The following is an 18,000-nucleotide window of genomic DNA, read 5'->3' on the forward strand; positions in this document are numbered from 1 at the left end:
TTTTCAAGACCGAGGTCACAGTTTTTCACCATACGGACCGACCCTTAGCCGGTAAATAACATATTTATTGTTTTTAAACTTGACGAAATTCTTTCCGAAAGAACCCTAATGATTTATGGACGTAAATACGGCAAGATCTTCCATAAACTGAACAATTTTTGAGTGGGTAAATGGTAGTTAAAATAGAGGTGGTGCAAATTTAAGAGAGATGCCTCAGCGAAACATTTTCATTTCCGTAACGATAAAGGTGATTTAAAAGGCTTCCAAACAAACTTTGAAACATTATTTTTACAAGTATCTGTCACAATCTGACACCTGTCAATTAGAGAGCGCGCAAGAAAAAAAAATCGTGGGAACATTTGAAAACCAACAGAACTAGTTTGGCAAGGACTGTCACAACAATGTTTTCTTCAAAATCAGTCAATGATCTAACGGAAAGTATTATTCACTCTCATCGACCATTCATTCATGTACGAAGATTTACCTCTGTTCATTAAGTAAACGGCGAGGAAAGTAATTGTGAGTAAATTCAATTTTTTTATTTTGAAGTCGTGAGAGTTTGCTCGTTTGTTTGCTGTAATGGCGTGTTTAACTCTGATCTTTCCTTCACAAAAACTAAATTCGAACGGCACACTCCAACGAGACACAAGGGAATGTAATGCGGCCTTTTCTCAAAAAATTCCTTCAATTTCTGTTGTGCAATTTAAGGTACAAATGTCCAAATTGAACGGAATTGGAAAGACTCACCAGGAGCGTATATTTGTTGTAGAACTTAAATTAAAACTTCGCTCGCTTTTTTTTTTACTATGAACAAATTGCTCGAGAAAATTCAGATTTTAAATGAATGAAAGTTCCATCGTTCAGTTTAACTGTAACCAAATACCTCACGTTTCAACTTTCTGGGTACTTTTTGTGAACGATTAAAATTAATTGCAGACGGTTACTAGGCCGCTTGTCAACCAACGTAATGACAATATTGTTTATACAAATTCATTCTGAAACCAATATTTTTCTGTCAACCAAAGTGATTTGATAGAGATAAAAAAGAGGATTCATAAGTTATTTATCGGCTTGAGGTAGTGACCGACGTGTTTGCTTAAAAATACTGCCCAGCTGGAAAACGAGGTATATTTATGAAAAATGACAACGAAAGTTGAGATGTACTCGGCGACTCACGAAAGCGTTACCGTGGCCCGTGGGCAGAGATAGGAAAATACTGACCAGGTAAAGAACCAATCAGATTGCAAGATTCGTTACCGTGCCCTCTAAAAAAACAATAAAGCACAAAACGGAACAGGACGAAAAGTTAGTAAATTACAGTTAATATTCCTCGGAATTTCATCAGGCTTCCTTGCGAGTCAGTTACTCATTTGTATTCTGAGTGGAGGAGAACCACTAAAGGAGTTAGGTGTCTTACCTCACAATATTGCAGTGACAGAACCAGGGTTGATAATAAGACCTTTCTATCCGGTTTCTAGTTATTGGACTACCATATCTCCCACCAATGCCAACTATCTGGGGGCATTAAAGTAGATGTAGATAAAGTTCTTTTCGATGGAGTATCGCCAAGCCAAAACCAACCACAACGGCTAATCAAAGGAAAGAAAAATTACACAAGAAGCCGAAAATAACTCAAAAATAAAAACATGCAAACTCCCTGAAGCGTGGGAAAATGCAAGTGACTAAATCGCGCTTGGTGATACTTTTGCTGCACCTGATTGTTTTAGAGGTGGCGTTACTATTTGAGACGAGCGACAGAGAGAAGCAAAGAAAAACCATCAAAACAAGGATGAATTTCGACACTCAATTGAAAATTTCTTCTTGGGGTGAAGTACTCAAAATCTGAATGCTGGGTTTTTGCAAGGTGCAATAGAGGATAGGAACCACGGCTACATTCCACTTGAATTTAAGACCTCTGCAACTCTGGTCTGTTTGCATTTAGTGCGGTTGGATGAACAATTAACCTTACGGATGCTCTATTTGACCGCATGTAATGATAAATAAATTAAACGAAATGTAATTTCATTCTCTTTTTCCTACTTTCCCCTCATTTTTTAGCAGCATATGGCACTTTCACCTTCAAGATGGACTTTTTTACGAGTTCTTCGTTTGCCACGCCCTACACAGCGCAGGACTACTCCTTAACAGTGGATCTCAGTGAATATGTTTATTTACAATACAGTGTGGCGTTCTCAGCTGACCTGGTCATCATGGCTGAGAACTGTAAGGCTACTTAAGACGCAAGCTTTTATTCTTGGCCACAGTACACCTTTCTTCAAAACGGGTTAGTTTATCATTGTGCCGTGATCAAGCATAGACAGTAGCTGATCTGATACATGCAGCTAAGCTAAGACTGCATAAAACGCCTTGTCTTTCTCGTGATTTTCATTTTTATAAAAGCTGAAAGACGTGAGACTCTGGTACAATACTGATTTTACCTATACGAATCCGATAGAGGAGATTCAGTCGAATGAATACAGTTGGAATACGTTAGGCATTGAGATGAACATGTTGGAAACCGAACAGTCAAATCAATGTTTTCGTGGTTTCCACTTGAAGTGTTTTTGAAGTGTTAAATGGGAATGTGCATGTTTTGCTTTGTCAAACACAAGATCCTCAAGATGAGTGGGCCATTGATCATAATAATAAATTAAACTTTCACGCTTTTGACACACTAATCGTGAGACGTGATCTGATGATCATTGGCGCAGATAGCTGTTTACATGAAGTTATGATATGATAATCGCTGAATTGCAAACTGTTTCAAAACATAAGTTAATCTCAGAATAACAATTCCTGAAAGTCTTCCTCGTTCCGAACATTTTGCGCAACGTACATCACAGTTCTACGCGGTTTTCAGACAAATATTGCAGGTTAATAGCAGACCACAATCAAGTGGTTTATACCGAGCACCTTGGCTAATGGACGTCGTTCAGTTCCGTCTGATGTAGAGAAAATACAAAATAAAATGAGCAAATGAAGGTACTAACTGTATAACTGTTGAGCTGGGGAGTTAGAAGAGTGAAACATTCAGTTGAATACCAACTTCTAAACTGATCTTCAACTACAACTTGATAATCGACTGAGAAGTTGACAATCAACAAAGTGTTTATGATCGATAGGCTTAGCCCCCAGTCGGGAAAACTAGGCCGGCCTAATTCCCCAGTACACAGAGGCGTACCGACAAGCCTCAAAGAAAAAAAAGAATGATTTTTTCCATACTCCATTTCGTTAAAAACGAAAGAACGAAGAAACTTTCATCAGAATGTTTTCGTTGAATCCTGAGCATAAACGTAAAATTTCGCACAATGTAGTCAGTATTGAGCCTTCACTGTTTCCTTTAGGGTTGCATTTGCTGAAAGGCGATTAGGAGAAACCCCATTCGAGAATATTTTGACCAAATTTAGTTCATTAAAGGTGAAGCACTGGAAGTCCATCCGTGCGATCTGAAGCTTATTGGAGACAATTCAAAACTACGCACTTGATGGTATGAGGTCACAAACATGGAATGAGAAAGCATTCTTGTAAAGTTCCTGATTTTATGTAGCTCCAGGCAATGTTCAACAGATTTCAACATATGGTCAGTTAATACATAATCAGGAACCACTTAATATCCATCCTTGCAAAACGGTAAAAATAGCTTTCCTTCATAGGGTGATTTTAAGAAAAACTCATGAGTCATGTTATAAGAATTAATTACACGACACAGTCATCATCCGTAAGATCTGAAGCTATTATTTAGAAACAAAACCTTTCCTAAATAATGCGGGAAAGAAAATTACAATTGCACTTTTATTCATGTCATGTATCGTTTTCTCGTCGACCACTAATGCTATTCATTTGTGTTGGGAAGATATAAAAAGAGTCATATCTCAGAGGAGCACGGGTCTTGGTCTTAGCCTTGTAAGGCGAGCACTCAGCGCACCGTGCATTTCGATTCTTCAGTTCAAGTCGAAACCTGCGAGCAATAAAATGGTGAGGTGGCTTCCCGTGGGATGGATCTTTGCTTTTTTGGCTCTTGGCACATTGACAGAAGCATCGCACTTTCGACACGGCAGTATAATGTGGTCTCCAGACGATTCTAACAGCAACACGGTATAGTGCTTAATAATTCTTTCAAAAAAGCTTAAACTACCCCGGGCAAAACTGATCTAGTATCCAAGCACTAAATTTAAGTTGAGTCGAACCCAGCATATGCAAGATGGTACATGTATGCATATTTACTTAACAAATGAAAGTGTTCACTTATGCAAATTTTTACCAATGGAGGGAGGTGAATAGGTTAAAGGGTTGGCAAATTTGGCTCTCAAAAACCTATGAATCACAACGTTTGAAAAATTTGATCAGATGCAAATTTTGGCCCGATATGTTCCTGTTTTTTTGACGAACTTTTTCAGTTTTGACATTTGACTTTTTGCTCTTAACGGCCCAGAAGTTAAGTTTCAAATACAACAGTGCTACTTTCTCGAACGCTTCTACCCACTCAAATGCACGGAAAGTTAATGTGGCTTTGGACAAATATAACATCGGTAGACCTAGAGAACGAGAAACAATAGCGCACATCTTCTGATTTGCATAGCCATCATCCTCCCCCTCCTCCTCCAAATGTCATTTTAGAGGGACCAACGTTAACCTATTTTGATAAAGGTTTAGCCTTTTAAACACAAGATAACCTTGAAATAGCCTTATACCAGGACAGAAGAACAAAAAGAGATCAGGATGAACCCTAAACGAATATGAATGGTGAAGGAAAGCGAAGATATTCACGGATTGCAAAAATTTACGCCTATCAAGTTTCCGTGACGTACTGACAAGCCATTTTGTGATGTTGTACAATGGTGACAGTTCGATCATGCGTCACTTATCTTGAACTTGTGTTACCTGTAGTTCAAGTAAAGTCATCTTTGAAAGGCTTTCCGTAGTTTCTTTGACCTTCTCGCATTGAACTGAAATATTTCCCGGCGAAAGTATTTCGATGATTATTTTTACCCTTCATTTCAAACCATTATCCCATGCAGCCAGGTGTGTCGCTTTTCTAAAAAATTGAATTGCAAATGATGCTGCACGTTTCCTACAGTTTTATTATTAGCTTTAGCGATAACGCCACAGTTAAAGCCATACGTTGGACTTCCTCTTGGCATAAACCCTTTTTTCCATGACGGAATAGATTTAATTCAGGTCAGAAGGAAGTGGTGAAACATGTATATTTGCCGTTTTCGGTTACTTGCCTATATGATCTGTGTTTCAGGAAGAGAAATATTGAAAAAATCGTTGAGAAGCAGTTCATTTGAAGAAAAGTTACCTGAAAGAATGTTCCGAGACATACCATAGTTAAAGGTGGTCTTTTTAGCTTTGTGCCCAAATTAAGCAAGAAAATTGCTTATTTCAAGGTTATAATGTTTCTACTTCGACATGCATGTTTAGGTTATCAAAAATACTGCTGCTGCAGTCCTTATTTCCTTCCAATCCTACGCGTGTGTGATGCTTCCTTTTGATCCCTGTTATAGCGAAGCGAGGTCGAAACAATGTCGTCATGCTACTGCGATCTGGAAAGAGTCACTTTTCGAGCAATCTCCAATGCGGTGCTCGAATAGAAAGTTTAAGAGGTTTAAACAGCTTTAATAAGAAATCAATGATCCCTCATCATGACGATTCCATCATGTAATCAAAAATTATCTTGTAATTATTTAATACAAAAAGCAACTTAAGGCTTGGACGTCCCTCCAATGTGATAGCCTTATGATGTCTACTTCAAAAAAATTAATTTCTCCCGAGCCTTGCCTTTATGGTGCAAACTGGTGAAATTTAAGGAGTGTTCCCAACTAGAACATCTACGTGTTTATGATAAGAAGGTTGAAAGTGACCGAGAAAAGTGATGTGCAAACGAGGCATGGAGTGAATTTTCAGTGAATAACGCCATAATGAGTAAAAGCTATTATACAGTTTAGTAATGTCAATTCAACCCAAGGAGGGGAGGTGCTAGGGGCCTACCGTTCTACTAGCTGTATAGAATTCATTGAATTTATGTTTCCCTTGTTTGCTTTTTTCAAATGCTTGATCAGTCCATGCAGGGGTCTTTGTGACACAGGAATGCATATTTTAAAAATCGTTACCTGGTGTCACAGGGCTATGTTTTCATGGATTTCACAGACTCTATCCTCTTACTGCTTTGAACGAGTTACCAGTTAATTGTTCTATAATAAGAAATGAAGGATGATGGCACTTTGAAAGGATAACAACAAAGGCCGACTCGATTCCTTCACTTTTTTTTCTTCTATTTCAGATACAATTTCGATTTCGCATCGGGTGGAGACGATCGTATACCGGTAATCTTTACTGTGATCAGAGTACGATAAGCAGCAATCAGCTCATTTCTTTCGGAGGCTCATGGAGTGCAACATGCGCCAATTCTCTTAATCCTGTTTGTGGGTCGACTACAAACGGAAATACTTACTTCTACTGTACGGACTACAGTACCACCGAGGATTGGACAGTGGGTGAAAATAATTTCACGCATACTTTCAGCAACAGCGAAAAGGAATGGCATGTGAGGTATGTCCATGAGGGATTCTCGTGCTTTCGACTCAAACTGAATATATCCCACGGCAGCCGATTAATATTCTTCATAATCAACAAATATCTGATCTATTTGTGTAGCAATTTTGCATAGCATGTGCATGGCGGTGGATGATAAGATCCAGAGGTACCAATGTAGTTTTGATACATTTTTCAACGAAATAAAAATTCTCTAGCACTCTGCTTTTTGTCTTTGATTTCAGTTTTTCAGGTTGCTGTTGGATCGCTCTTAGTCATTATGGTGGTTCTAGCAGCTGGAGAGTAGAAACTACCATTAACCTTTCGCCACGATCAGATAATGGCAAAATTAATTCTTCCCCGGTAACAAGAAGCCCAGCCATTGTTCGATTTCCAGGAGGTTGTCGTCAGTCATTCAGAATTCCAGTTGAAGACCCGGATGGGGATACAGTGAAATGCCGTTTTGCGACTACTTCAGAGTCTCTCAGAGACAATACCAGTTTTCCTTACGGTACACTGGATGAGGTAATTGATAGCGAAAGTCACATCCAGCTGTAAAAAAAATTTTAAAAAAGATACAAAAGAAGATATCAGAAGGATTCTGGCTACAATCGTCTTGCGAAATTAATCAAACTTCCAAAAAAACAGCCTCATTTGATAATAAGAAAGAGCCTGGATGTTTCCTAAGGCAATTCCTCCTGAACAAAACGGATACTAAACATTAATCAATTTCGATCAGTTTTTACACGAGTATTTTTGGGGGAACTCATAGATAAGGGTAGCAATGCCTTGAGTTTCCATCATTCATATTTAACATGGTCCTCAGAAAAATGAGAAGGTCTGGAGCTCGTACTGAAGCAAGCCCGAGGCTTTGGGAATTCAGGCTTGCAGGTGTTAAAGACGGGTAACTAAGACTCCTTAAGGTGATTAAAATTTAGTTTCCTTTTACAATACCAATACATAATCCAGCAAACAATTTATGTAAGATAAACTCATCGTCTGAAGTTCATCTTGATTTTAAACCAAAATGTGATTGTGACTCATTACAAAGGAAGTGCACTGATGATCAGTAAACTAGAAGGGGAAAATTACAAATCGTATGTTGGCACCCTCATCGGCGTTGTTTCACAAGATAAACTTTCTCTTGCAGACTTCTTGCGTTCTTACATATGATGGATCACAACAAGCTGTTGGCGGAATTTATGCGATAGCATTAACTTTAGAAGACTTTCCAGCGGGGACAGCAAACTTCGGCAGCGTCACACCGTTCAGCGGTATCCCATTACAGTTTCTTGTCATGGTAATTGGTAACCATACTGGCCATTGTCATGAAAAGCCTTCCTTTACCGCATCCACCCCAAAAGATGGTGAATGTTCTGATGTCCCGATTGGCTCTGCATATAGTGCCGTAATAGAAGTGCAGGTTGCAGACTTCTCAAAATCGTATGTTTACAGAACTAGAATAAATGATCAGGATTGTTTGGTTTTCTTTTTTTTTTTTTTTTTTTTTTTTTTTTTTTTTTTTTTTTTCATAGCCAAACGAAATAAGTATTAATTCATGGCAGACTGCTCACACGCTCAAATAGCTTGCAGACTCGCAACGGCAGGGTTCGCCGCTCGTGTTGCAGCGCCAATAAAAAGCAAACTGTCTCGCGAAGTCTTGAATTATGCTCCATTGGAGCGGCTACTGAATGAAAAAAAAAACTCGTTAATTAGGTCATTTTTAACTGTGCACAAGTTATTTAATTTATTCATTTCAGTATTGTGGAAATAACTACTGCTTCTCCATCTGGAATGCATCTTACATCTTTGCGCAATCAAGGGCAAGTCTACTACAGAAATGTCACCTGGTATCCAAGTCAGTATCAAATTGGACAGCAGTTGTTCTGCTTTAAGGCAATAGACTCTGTTGGGTAAGAATTACAGGTGGTACGGACGGCAATCCCAAGAATATTCACTCGTGGGGTTTACGGTTGCCCAATGTTATTCTCAAATCGCGGGAAAAATTAAAAGTTTCCCTTTCCGCTAGAAATACGATTTTTCTAGTATCGTACAAGCAGCACAACTTTTCAATACTGTATAGTTTTGGTTTTGCTGAGCTTCGCTGTGTAATTGGTCTAGAAACCTTGTGAGTTTCCCCACTTTTTAAGCTGTTTGCTTGTTTTTACTTTAAGCTCTCATTCGCTCCTGGTGATATTTTCCTTTTACTCTAATTAGCTCTTTCTATAATCGTTTATCTAACTCGTACTTTACTCTAATGTTATGTATTTTTGACAGACTGGAAAGTGACTGGCGATGCGTGACAATTCTTGTTGGCATGAGTAAGTATATAAGATATACTTCTTATCTAAGAATCGAACGTTTTTTATCCCGATCGTATTAATTTCATATTATGTGGCAAAAGAATTAAAAGTACTAGCAAAGGATCTGCCGGTTAGGTGTCCACGATCACCAAGTAACTTTAATCGAATTACAAAAATAGTGGAAGCTATCGGTGAACTTTAAGGGATAGGTATTGGAACTGCATCTTTCAAATTTTTATTAAAGCGTTGATATAACTTCGAGTTAACTCGAGTATAACTCGAGTACCTCTATCTGAGTCACACTAGGATTTTCGAAAATATTTTATACGGACTCGAGAGCAAATTCAACCAGTGTGATAGCCATTTATATTGTCTTCTTGTCGTTGGTTTTCCATTCGGGGCAGGGCAGACACCATAAGGTACAAAGCCTAGTCTCAAAAATCTTAAGGAAACAAATGGAATTTAGGAAGATGTTTTTCGTCTTGTCACGAGCGTGGGACAAAGACAAAGAGCAATCGAACCTCAGACCTTCGGATTCCGCGCTCCGATGCTCTACCACTGAGCCACAGAGACTCTATGGTGAGCGAGGTCTATTACGAAGTTCATATGACACACGTCCTGCATACTGCTAGGATCAGCAATGTCGATAGCGTAATATTTGTAGATGAACTTCGTAATAGACCTCGCTCACCGTAGAGTCTCTGTGGCATCGGAGCGCGGAATCCGTTGTTCTGAGGTTCGATTCCTCATGGGGACTCAGAATATTGCTCGTGACAAGATGAAAAACATCTTTCTTGGTTCTTTACCGAGCTCAAAACTTACCATCTCTATTATTTCTATCTACAAATGGAATTTCTTGTTAAAGATACGGCTTGAATGCAAATTGGTATCATCAAAATCATGTAATATGAACTATTGCATAAAGTTGTGTATTTCATTCCGTAAACTAAGGTTCACAAAATGATAAAAAACGTTTTTTTCTTCAGGCAGTACTCCTCGAGCGATGTTAGCAAATCGCAAACCCATAACACCGGCCAGCAGATTTGGATCAGGTTATTCCAACTGGAGCATTCACTTTGACCGAACAGTAAGGATAATCAGTGTGTAAAACTCGTGTTACTCGCCATCTAATTTCAACTTTCAGTTGCGGGTTAGTTTCACGGGTAACAAGACATGGCGTTATCAATAACATTTGAGATCAGGATATTTTTCCAATGAAAATGTCTGCGGAAGTTATTCATTGATCTGTCTGAGCTAGATGGATTGTTTAGTTTACTCACTTTCGCGCTTCTAATGAACATATCCTTCATTGTACGCTTTTAGTAAGCTCATAACTCACAACATCGGCATTATTCTGTTATGTAATTGGTATTTAAGAGTGTTTTCCACATATGATTCATACGCGAGGAGACCACCATCCTGAATAATAATCTGCACTGCTTTGTCTGTTTGTTGTATAAAACAAGGAGATTCCAATTTGCCCTGTGACTAGTCCGTTCGCCATAATCTATTAAATCAAATTTCTAGACAGACAAAGGACAATACCGTAGTAAAATTTACCATAGGATTACCTGCGCTCGGACGGTTCCGGTTCTTTCTCCAAGAGTTTTAATCTCGGGTTCTCCAGTTTTTGACCCTCCATAAAAAACACCAACAGTCTAAATATCCATTCGGGGTCCTGGAAACAGTGGATAAAGACTCACCTCACGGATATGCCAGTACTGTAAAGGGCCTCACGGTTTCTAACTGTATGACCACAACGAAAGGGGTTCACATGATAGAACTCTCTTCTTTGTACCACCTCTAATAGTATAATGATATTGAGAATAAGCTTTAATGGCCGGGAGTGCTTTTTATCTTCTGCAGATTAAGAAACCTCGAACATCGTCTTACATAAGACTCGTCTTGCTGCCTAGTGGACAGACAGTCTACAAAGTAGACGCACTCTCTCAAAACGTGACAATTGGTAGTAATTCAACCACACTGCATTTTGCGATTCCCCATCCTGTGCTGAGCATGGATGGATTATATGCAATCCTAATAGATAAAGGAGTAGTTGTTGGACAAGGCTGTTCCTCTGGCGGTACACCCACACCCGGAATAGCATCCTTAAGTGCATGGAGGTTCTACGTTAATGGCGTCTGTTCTACGTTCACCTGACTTCCAGAGCTGTGTTGGTACGCAAAATTTTAGATTTTCTTAATTCCTGAAAACAGAACCTTAGATAAAATGGTTCACTCAACAATCTATTAGGAAAATCTTCATCAAGGGGTTTTGAGGATTTGATTTAATTTTATCATGTGGCTGTGTTAATGCCTCAGCCTTCATGTTCTTCCTATGACACTTTACCTAGACTATGGAAGTAGCGTCTAAAGGATTCTGAGCATGCATGTCCCCAAAAGAAATCTCATCCATTCGTTCTTCTTTCCTTTTGTCTGTCCATCAATCTGTGGATTCTTCCTTCTAATCATACACCTTGGTCATTCAGTCACTCATACATTCACCCATCCTTCTCCTGGCCTGCAAATAGTCTACAACACCTATGCACCCGTCCTCTCTGTTTGTACGAATCTTGCAGTAACGTTTTCCTTTTTTTTCGCCTTTAAGATGTAGATGAATGTGCTTACTCTGGTTCCAGAGGTGAGTGTCTGTAGCTTCAGTGTCTTCAGATTACTATAACAGCAATAACGACAAACACACTGTCGCTTAAGGCTGGAAAAATTGTTTAACCTTATACCGATCCGTTATAATTTTCTTCTTCTGTATATGGAATGCTTCAGGTCCGTCCAATATCTTTCCGGAGTTCACGTTACCCGCAGGTTGTGATCAGGACTGTGACAACACTCCCGGAAATTACAGCTGTTCCTGTGAAAGAGGATTTCAACTACAGTCGGACGGGAAGTCTTGTACAGGTGAGAAACATGAGAAGTATTGACTAACCATAATCGGCTAGTGTCTGGTACTCGTATTCATATCGCTCACTTTACAAACAAAAACAACGATTTAATAAGAACATCCGTACAAGTCCTTTAGAATGTAACACTTATTTGATTACTCTCATAAACCGCCAATCGCTTTCTGGAAACGGCCAAAATATCTACACCTAATTGTACCTAATTAACAAAGTGGCAAACACCTCTGAAGCTTCAGCCCTTCTCCTCTGCATGAATCTCTGTACTAAAGGCTCTAAACATTCTTAATCGGTTGCCATGCAGTGTTGTCAAACTGAAAGGTGGAGTGAGCCTTTTTTTTTAGATATCAACGAATGTACCATCAATAATGGGGGCTGCAGTCATCAGTGCTTCAACATCCCTGGAGCATTTTACTGTGGATGTCCTAAAGGATTAACCATGGGATTGAACAATTTGACTTGTGTTGGTAAGCAATGGCAAATTTCACATTTAAGAAATATCAGTTTACTCCAAGCCGCTTGGATCCTATTTTAAATCTCTTTATTTCTGTGTGTAAGTAATAAAGAAGTCCAGATTTCTCACGGGAGTAGAGCATAGAATCTTAGTCCCCTGTAAAAATAATACGCGGACCGGACCACCGACTCAGTGGTCAGATATTCTACAAGCTAAAGTAGGGTGAGCTCGTTAGTGACTACAGCTATATGCTCAGATTATGTACTAGGTGGTCTTCATTTCCTAGGATTACAAATTTCGAAAGTGTCTTGTTTGGAGAGCAACTTGGATGGCAAATTTTGAGTACGTTTATGAGAAAAAAAACGTCAGACGTTCGTGACGAGTTTTTAACTGTTAAAATACAGTATTTATTTCCCTCTGTCCGTTACTTGATAATAAGAAGCAGCAAACCTCTAAAACTTGAAATTTGAAATTATTCTCAAGTTTGTAAATCTTCTGTCATATTTTAGACCAAAGTGCAAGTGTTTCGTGTGGGGAAAACAGAATGACGGTTTCTCTGGAAAAGCAAAGATTCCACTACTTTACAGTCAATCAACTACGCTTGCGCTATGCCTCATGCAAAGCCACCGAGAATTCCACCCACTTCTTGATCAGCACCTCTTTAGATAGCTGTGGGACGCAGCGAAACGAAACCGAAGAAAATTTAATCTTTTGGAATGAGGTCCTGGCCGACGCCCTGATAATCGATGGTGTGGTTACTCGTTCACATGATATAAAACTACCATTTTACTGCCGATACTCCAGAAAGAAGTTAATGAGTCTGGCCTTCACACCTCAGAGGATTTACTTCGGAAATGAAAGTAACTTAACTTAATAGATAACTTTATTTAAGCGTGGATGTGATTAACACCGCAGAACTGGCGTTATTAACGTTAGAAAAGACCCCAAGTCGGTTTTATTAGCATGAAGCAATCAGGAGTAACTCAGGGTCACCCAAGTAGATAGAGGGATAGTTGTTGAAAATCTCAAACCCTCTGGGTATTTGAAAAGTGAAACGGAGCAACTAGACTCGGATCAAACAAGAGCATTCCAACAGAGCCTTATACTTCCAGATAAAATGCTCTAAACCATGTAAACCACTCTGCCATGCTAGCTTTACTTAGGAATCTTGACCTCTAAAGAAAATTTTGCTGTAAGAGTAAGTACAATCTTCTGTTTAGGGAAATGACTGGGGTTATTACCTGAAATAGAGATTTCCTTCGACCTTTGTCATGAAATGCCCCGTATGAACCAAATTCTACCTTGTTTGAAATCAATACTGAGAAAGTTTCCTTAAGGTACCTTTTCAGCTGGTTATAACGATAAAAATAAGGAAGAAGTTGACGTAATCTTTTTTCTATAATTTTTCTAATTTCACTATTTAGCTGGATATGGTTCGTTCACCTTCAAGATGGACTTTTATAGGAATTCGTCTTTCGCCACGCCCTTCACGGAGCAAGACTACCCTCTATCAGTGGCTCTGAATGAGTTTGTTTATTTACAGTACAGTGTGGCGTCCTCAGCTAACTTAGTCATCATGGCTGAAAACTGTAAGGCGACTAAAGACGCAAGCTTTTATTCGTGGCCGCAATACACCTTCCTTCGAAACGGGTAAGCATATAAATATACCTTGATTAAGCAGAACGAGCTGCGAGTTAAGCTTTCAAAACTTTCAAAGCCTGATACGATTTTTGCAACACAATATAAAAGGCTGTAGTTAAGACAACCTATACAATAAAACTAATGAATAACAACGCTCGAAGCGTTTTATATTCATTCTTAATCGCTATTTGGTCCTTGGCCGTTATATGGTCATGTTGGTGAACCGATCGTAGGTCATCAAGGGTCCATTCTGAGGTTCTACTATTTACAATCTTATTTATTTCATTTTCGTATTGTTTTAATCTTTTCATTATTTCAACGAAAAGATGCCCCACAGATTCAACACTTGACTACAGTTATAATCCAACCCGACACTACCAACAGTTTAAAATCAGAGCGCTCAGATTTAGGAATGACTACGACACAGTGTACTTCCATTGTGAGCTGCTGGCCTGTCACCGTAATTATCCTGATTCCAGGTTGGTCTCAAATTATTCAGTTACACTGCAAACAAGCGAAGTTAGAATGAATTACCCCACCTGGATGTTAGAGAACTTACGATCCCTATAGGCGTGACTGCAAAATGTCTCAGCCGAATGCTTCCACAAGAAATATCACATCTGGCCTGCGTGGTGTGATTGATGAATTCGGTGAATGGTAAAGTTTAATTCTTGGTATCGATATAAATATATATTTTGCATGCAAACCAAGTGCAAACCGCCGGAGCTTATCCAAACCCATCCCCGTACCTTAAATATTGCTATCCTTCCGCGCGGAGCACTAGTCCGTCGAAGAAGGTTGCGTCAATTCTCTTTGTAAAAATTTTCCCTGACACGTCTTTACTATTAGCTTACACTCCTGGTCCGAAACAGGCAATTTAAGAGGAAAGTGGCTTGCTCATGTTAATAAACAACACGATAGCCTTGAAAGGGCGAGCACCTGTACCTTTCGTTCACGATCACGGTGCGATTACCATTTCAGGCCATCTTGATTAGTAGTGCCTTCTTAGGGATGGCTTGACACACTTATAGAGAGGATATAAAAACAAGGCAAGGTTAAGGTGGCTCACTGGTCCACTGGTCCACTGATGGAAAATTTCAAAATGGGGGTTATCCAGAAATGCATTCCAAATTCTCTTGCATTTTTGTCCACGTGCTAATCATTCGTAATTCAAAATCCGACGAACACTTTTGCAGGTGCAGTAAGGGCTGTATAAAGAACAAGAGAAAGAGGAGAGAAGTGACAAGAGATGGAGGAAACCAAGAAGAGAGTACAAACAAAATCATTCTTACAGGTGGACCTGTAGTGTTCGAGACGACAAAAGAAGACAAACCACTCGATCACCGTAGGTTTTCGAAAAAAATACTCGTTAATACACTGTTTTTATCCGTTTGTTACGTTACGATCCTTTTTTTGAATCAGGTCTAAGAAAGCTCAAGGTTGCATTAGTGTCACAGCGTCTTTCACATGATCCTTCTACTATTTGTAAGGGAAGAATAATACCTTCTGGAGTGTATGTATTGATCTATAGCAAAGATAAGGATTTAGATCCAATGTCTAACACCCATGTGCTAAACCCACAACCAAGTATTCTTTTGAGACCCTGCTGTCCTCCCTCCTTAATGAGAAAAACTTTTTTCACCCTGTTACTGCTTCTTTGCAAAAGGATGCGTCGTTTATCTGTACCATCAGAGCCCAGCCCCACACCTGTACTCAGCAATACATTTGCAACTCTTACCCGACTCTGTAATGATAATAACGTCTCATAGATTTTGTCTAGCCTCAGCATACATACAGCATACGCTAACTGAAACGATCACGGCTCAGAGGTTGGGACTTGAATGATTTGGTTCAGCAGGGGAATGAAATGTGTTCTTGTCTGTTGTTTTATAGAGCCAGGTCAAAGTAAACATACAGCTCTGATCGGTGGTGTAGCAGGCGCTGGAGTATTTGGACTGGTCGCAGTTGTAGCTCTGGCTGTTTTGTTGGTCAAGTTCCGAAAGACGCAACGGTTACCAAACAGCAAGAATGACGAGAGAGTCGGACACAACAATCTTGCTTTCAAGCCAGAAGATGACGTGAAAGGAAAACAAAGCAGTGCTTAAAACGATTACAGTGTTAAATGACTAATGGTAGCTTTAATTGTATGCTAAATTGCCTGAATTTATAGCCTGTTCGTCACTCTTCAGGGGGGACATATGTGACCCTCCATGGGATTTCAGGGAGTAAGGTGAACGCACGCTCACGGTACACTAGCACGCTAAAACAAAAGAACGAGCTTTTAACACGTTAGCTGCGTGTAAGTTACTTGCCTCATTAATTTCGTAGCCGTTGTCTTGCTTCACACGGTAGAAACAAAGGAACGTGTAAAGATCTTGCTCGCAACTTTGTACGAAATAACACGGTGACCGTGTCAATTTTATGACACGCCTCTTAGCGCGTAATATGCCAAGATCGGCGTACAGTAAATAATACGCGGCTTCATTCAGAAAGCTTCGTGTTGCGCAGGGTAACCAGCGGTAACGGATTCACAAAGATTCAGTACTGGGCTTATTAACTTCGTGAAGCGATAAATATATGTTATTTGCCGGCTGGGAGGTCCGTATGGTGAAAAACTGTGACCGAGGTCTTGAAAATACTGCCCGAGGCCGTAGGCCGAGGGCAGCATTTTCAAGACCGAGGTCACAGTTTTTCACCATACGGACCGACCCTTAGCCGGTAAATAACATATTTATTGTTTTTTAAACTTGACGAAATTCTTTCCAAAAGAACCCGAATGATTTAGGGCAGTAAATACGGCAAGATCTTCCATAAACTGAACAATTTTTGAGTGAGTAAATGGTAGTTAAAATAGCGGTGATGCAAATTAAAGAGAGATGCCTCAGCGAAACATTTTCATTTCCGTAACGATAAAGATGATTTAAAAGGCTTCCAAACAAACTTTGAAACATTATTTTTACAAGTATCTGCCACAATCTGACACCTGTCAATTAGAGAGCGCGTAAGAAAAAAAAAGCGCAAGAAGATTTGAAAAACAACGGAACTAGTTTGGCAAGGACTGTCACGACAATGTTTTCTTCAAAAACAATCAATGATATAACGGAAAGTATTATTCACTCTCATCGACGATTCATTCATGTACGAAGATTTACCTCTGTTCATTAAGTAAACGGCGAGGAAAGTAATTGTGAGTAAATTCAAATTTTTTATTTTGAAGTTGTGAGAGTTTGCTCGTTTGTTTGCTGCAACGGCGTGTGTAAATCTGGTCTTTCCTCCACAAAAACTGAATTCGAACGGCACACTCCAACGAGACACAAGGGGATTTAATGCGGCCTTTTCTCAATAAATTCCTTCAGTTTCTGTTGTGCAATTTATGGTCCAAATGTCCAAATTGAACGGACTTTGAAAGACTCACCAGGAGCGTATATTTATTGTCGAACTGAAATTAAAACTTCGCTCGCTCTTTTACTACGAACAAATTGTTTGAGAAAATTCAGACATTAAATGAATGAAAGTTCCATTGTTCAGTTTACCTGTAACCAAATACCTCACGTTTTAACTTTCTAAGTACTTTTTGTGAATGATTAAAATCAATTGCAGACGGTTTTTAGGCCGCTTGTCAACCGACGTAATGACACCATTGCCTATACAAATTCATTCTGAAACCAATATTTTTTTGTCAACTAAATTGATTTGAGAGAGAGAAAGGAGGATATAAGTCGGCTTGAGGTAGTGACCGATGTGTTTGCTTAAAAATACTGCCCAGCGGGCAAAACGAGGTATATTTATGAAAAATGGCAACGAAAGTTGAGATGTAAACGGCGACTCACGAAAGCGTTACCGTGGCCCGTGGGCAGAGATAGGAAAATACTGACCGGGTAAAGAACCAATCAGATTGCAGGATTCGTTACCGTGCCCTCTAAAAAAACAATAAGGATTTATATTTTACAAGGTTAGAATTAAGTTTTAAAAAGGTATTCATGTGTTCAAACTGAGCTCCTCTGGACCTTGTGAAACACATCGTGCTCACTGAATTCCTTGTGAAATTCCTAAGGGAAAGAGTAGTGATTTGCCGTGAATGTTTCCTTTTTTATCAAAACTTTCGGATAGGACAGAAGATCTTCATTTTCGCCTATATTCTGTAGGTAATATACTGT

General features: G+C 39.3%; 1 protein-coding gene across 1 annotated transcript; it reads left to right on the forward strand.

Moving 5' to 3' along the window:
- Positions 1 to 6,223: 6,223 nt before the first annotated feature.
- LOC149046923 (uncharacterized) lies at positions 6,224 to 17,057 on the forward strand (the record flags this gene model as incomplete). The annotated part of the gene is made up of 15 exons (XM_089204188.1): positions 6,224 to 6,552; positions 6,780 to 7,059; positions 7,685 to 7,977; positions 8,295 to 8,447; positions 8,812 to 8,855; positions 9,824 to 9,924; positions 10,704 to 10,980; positions 11,445 to 11,477; positions 11,618 to 11,749; positions 12,093 to 12,215; positions 12,712 to 13,062; positions 13,627 to 13,852; positions 14,170 to 14,322; positions 15,040 to 15,188; positions 15,737 to 17,057. Coding segments are annotated over 15 exons (2,856 nt in total), but the record flags the coding sequence as incomplete, so codon positions are not given.
- Positions 17,058 to 18,000: the final 943 nt, after the last annotated feature.

The sequence above is a fragment of the Pocillopora damicornis genome, chromosome 4, assembly GCF_964200805.1.
Source record: "Pocillopora damicornis chromosome 4, jaPocDami1.2, whole genome shotgun sequence".
NCBI lineage: Eukaryota > Metazoa > Cnidaria > Anthozoa > Scleractinia > Pocilloporidae > Pocillopora > Pocillopora damicornis.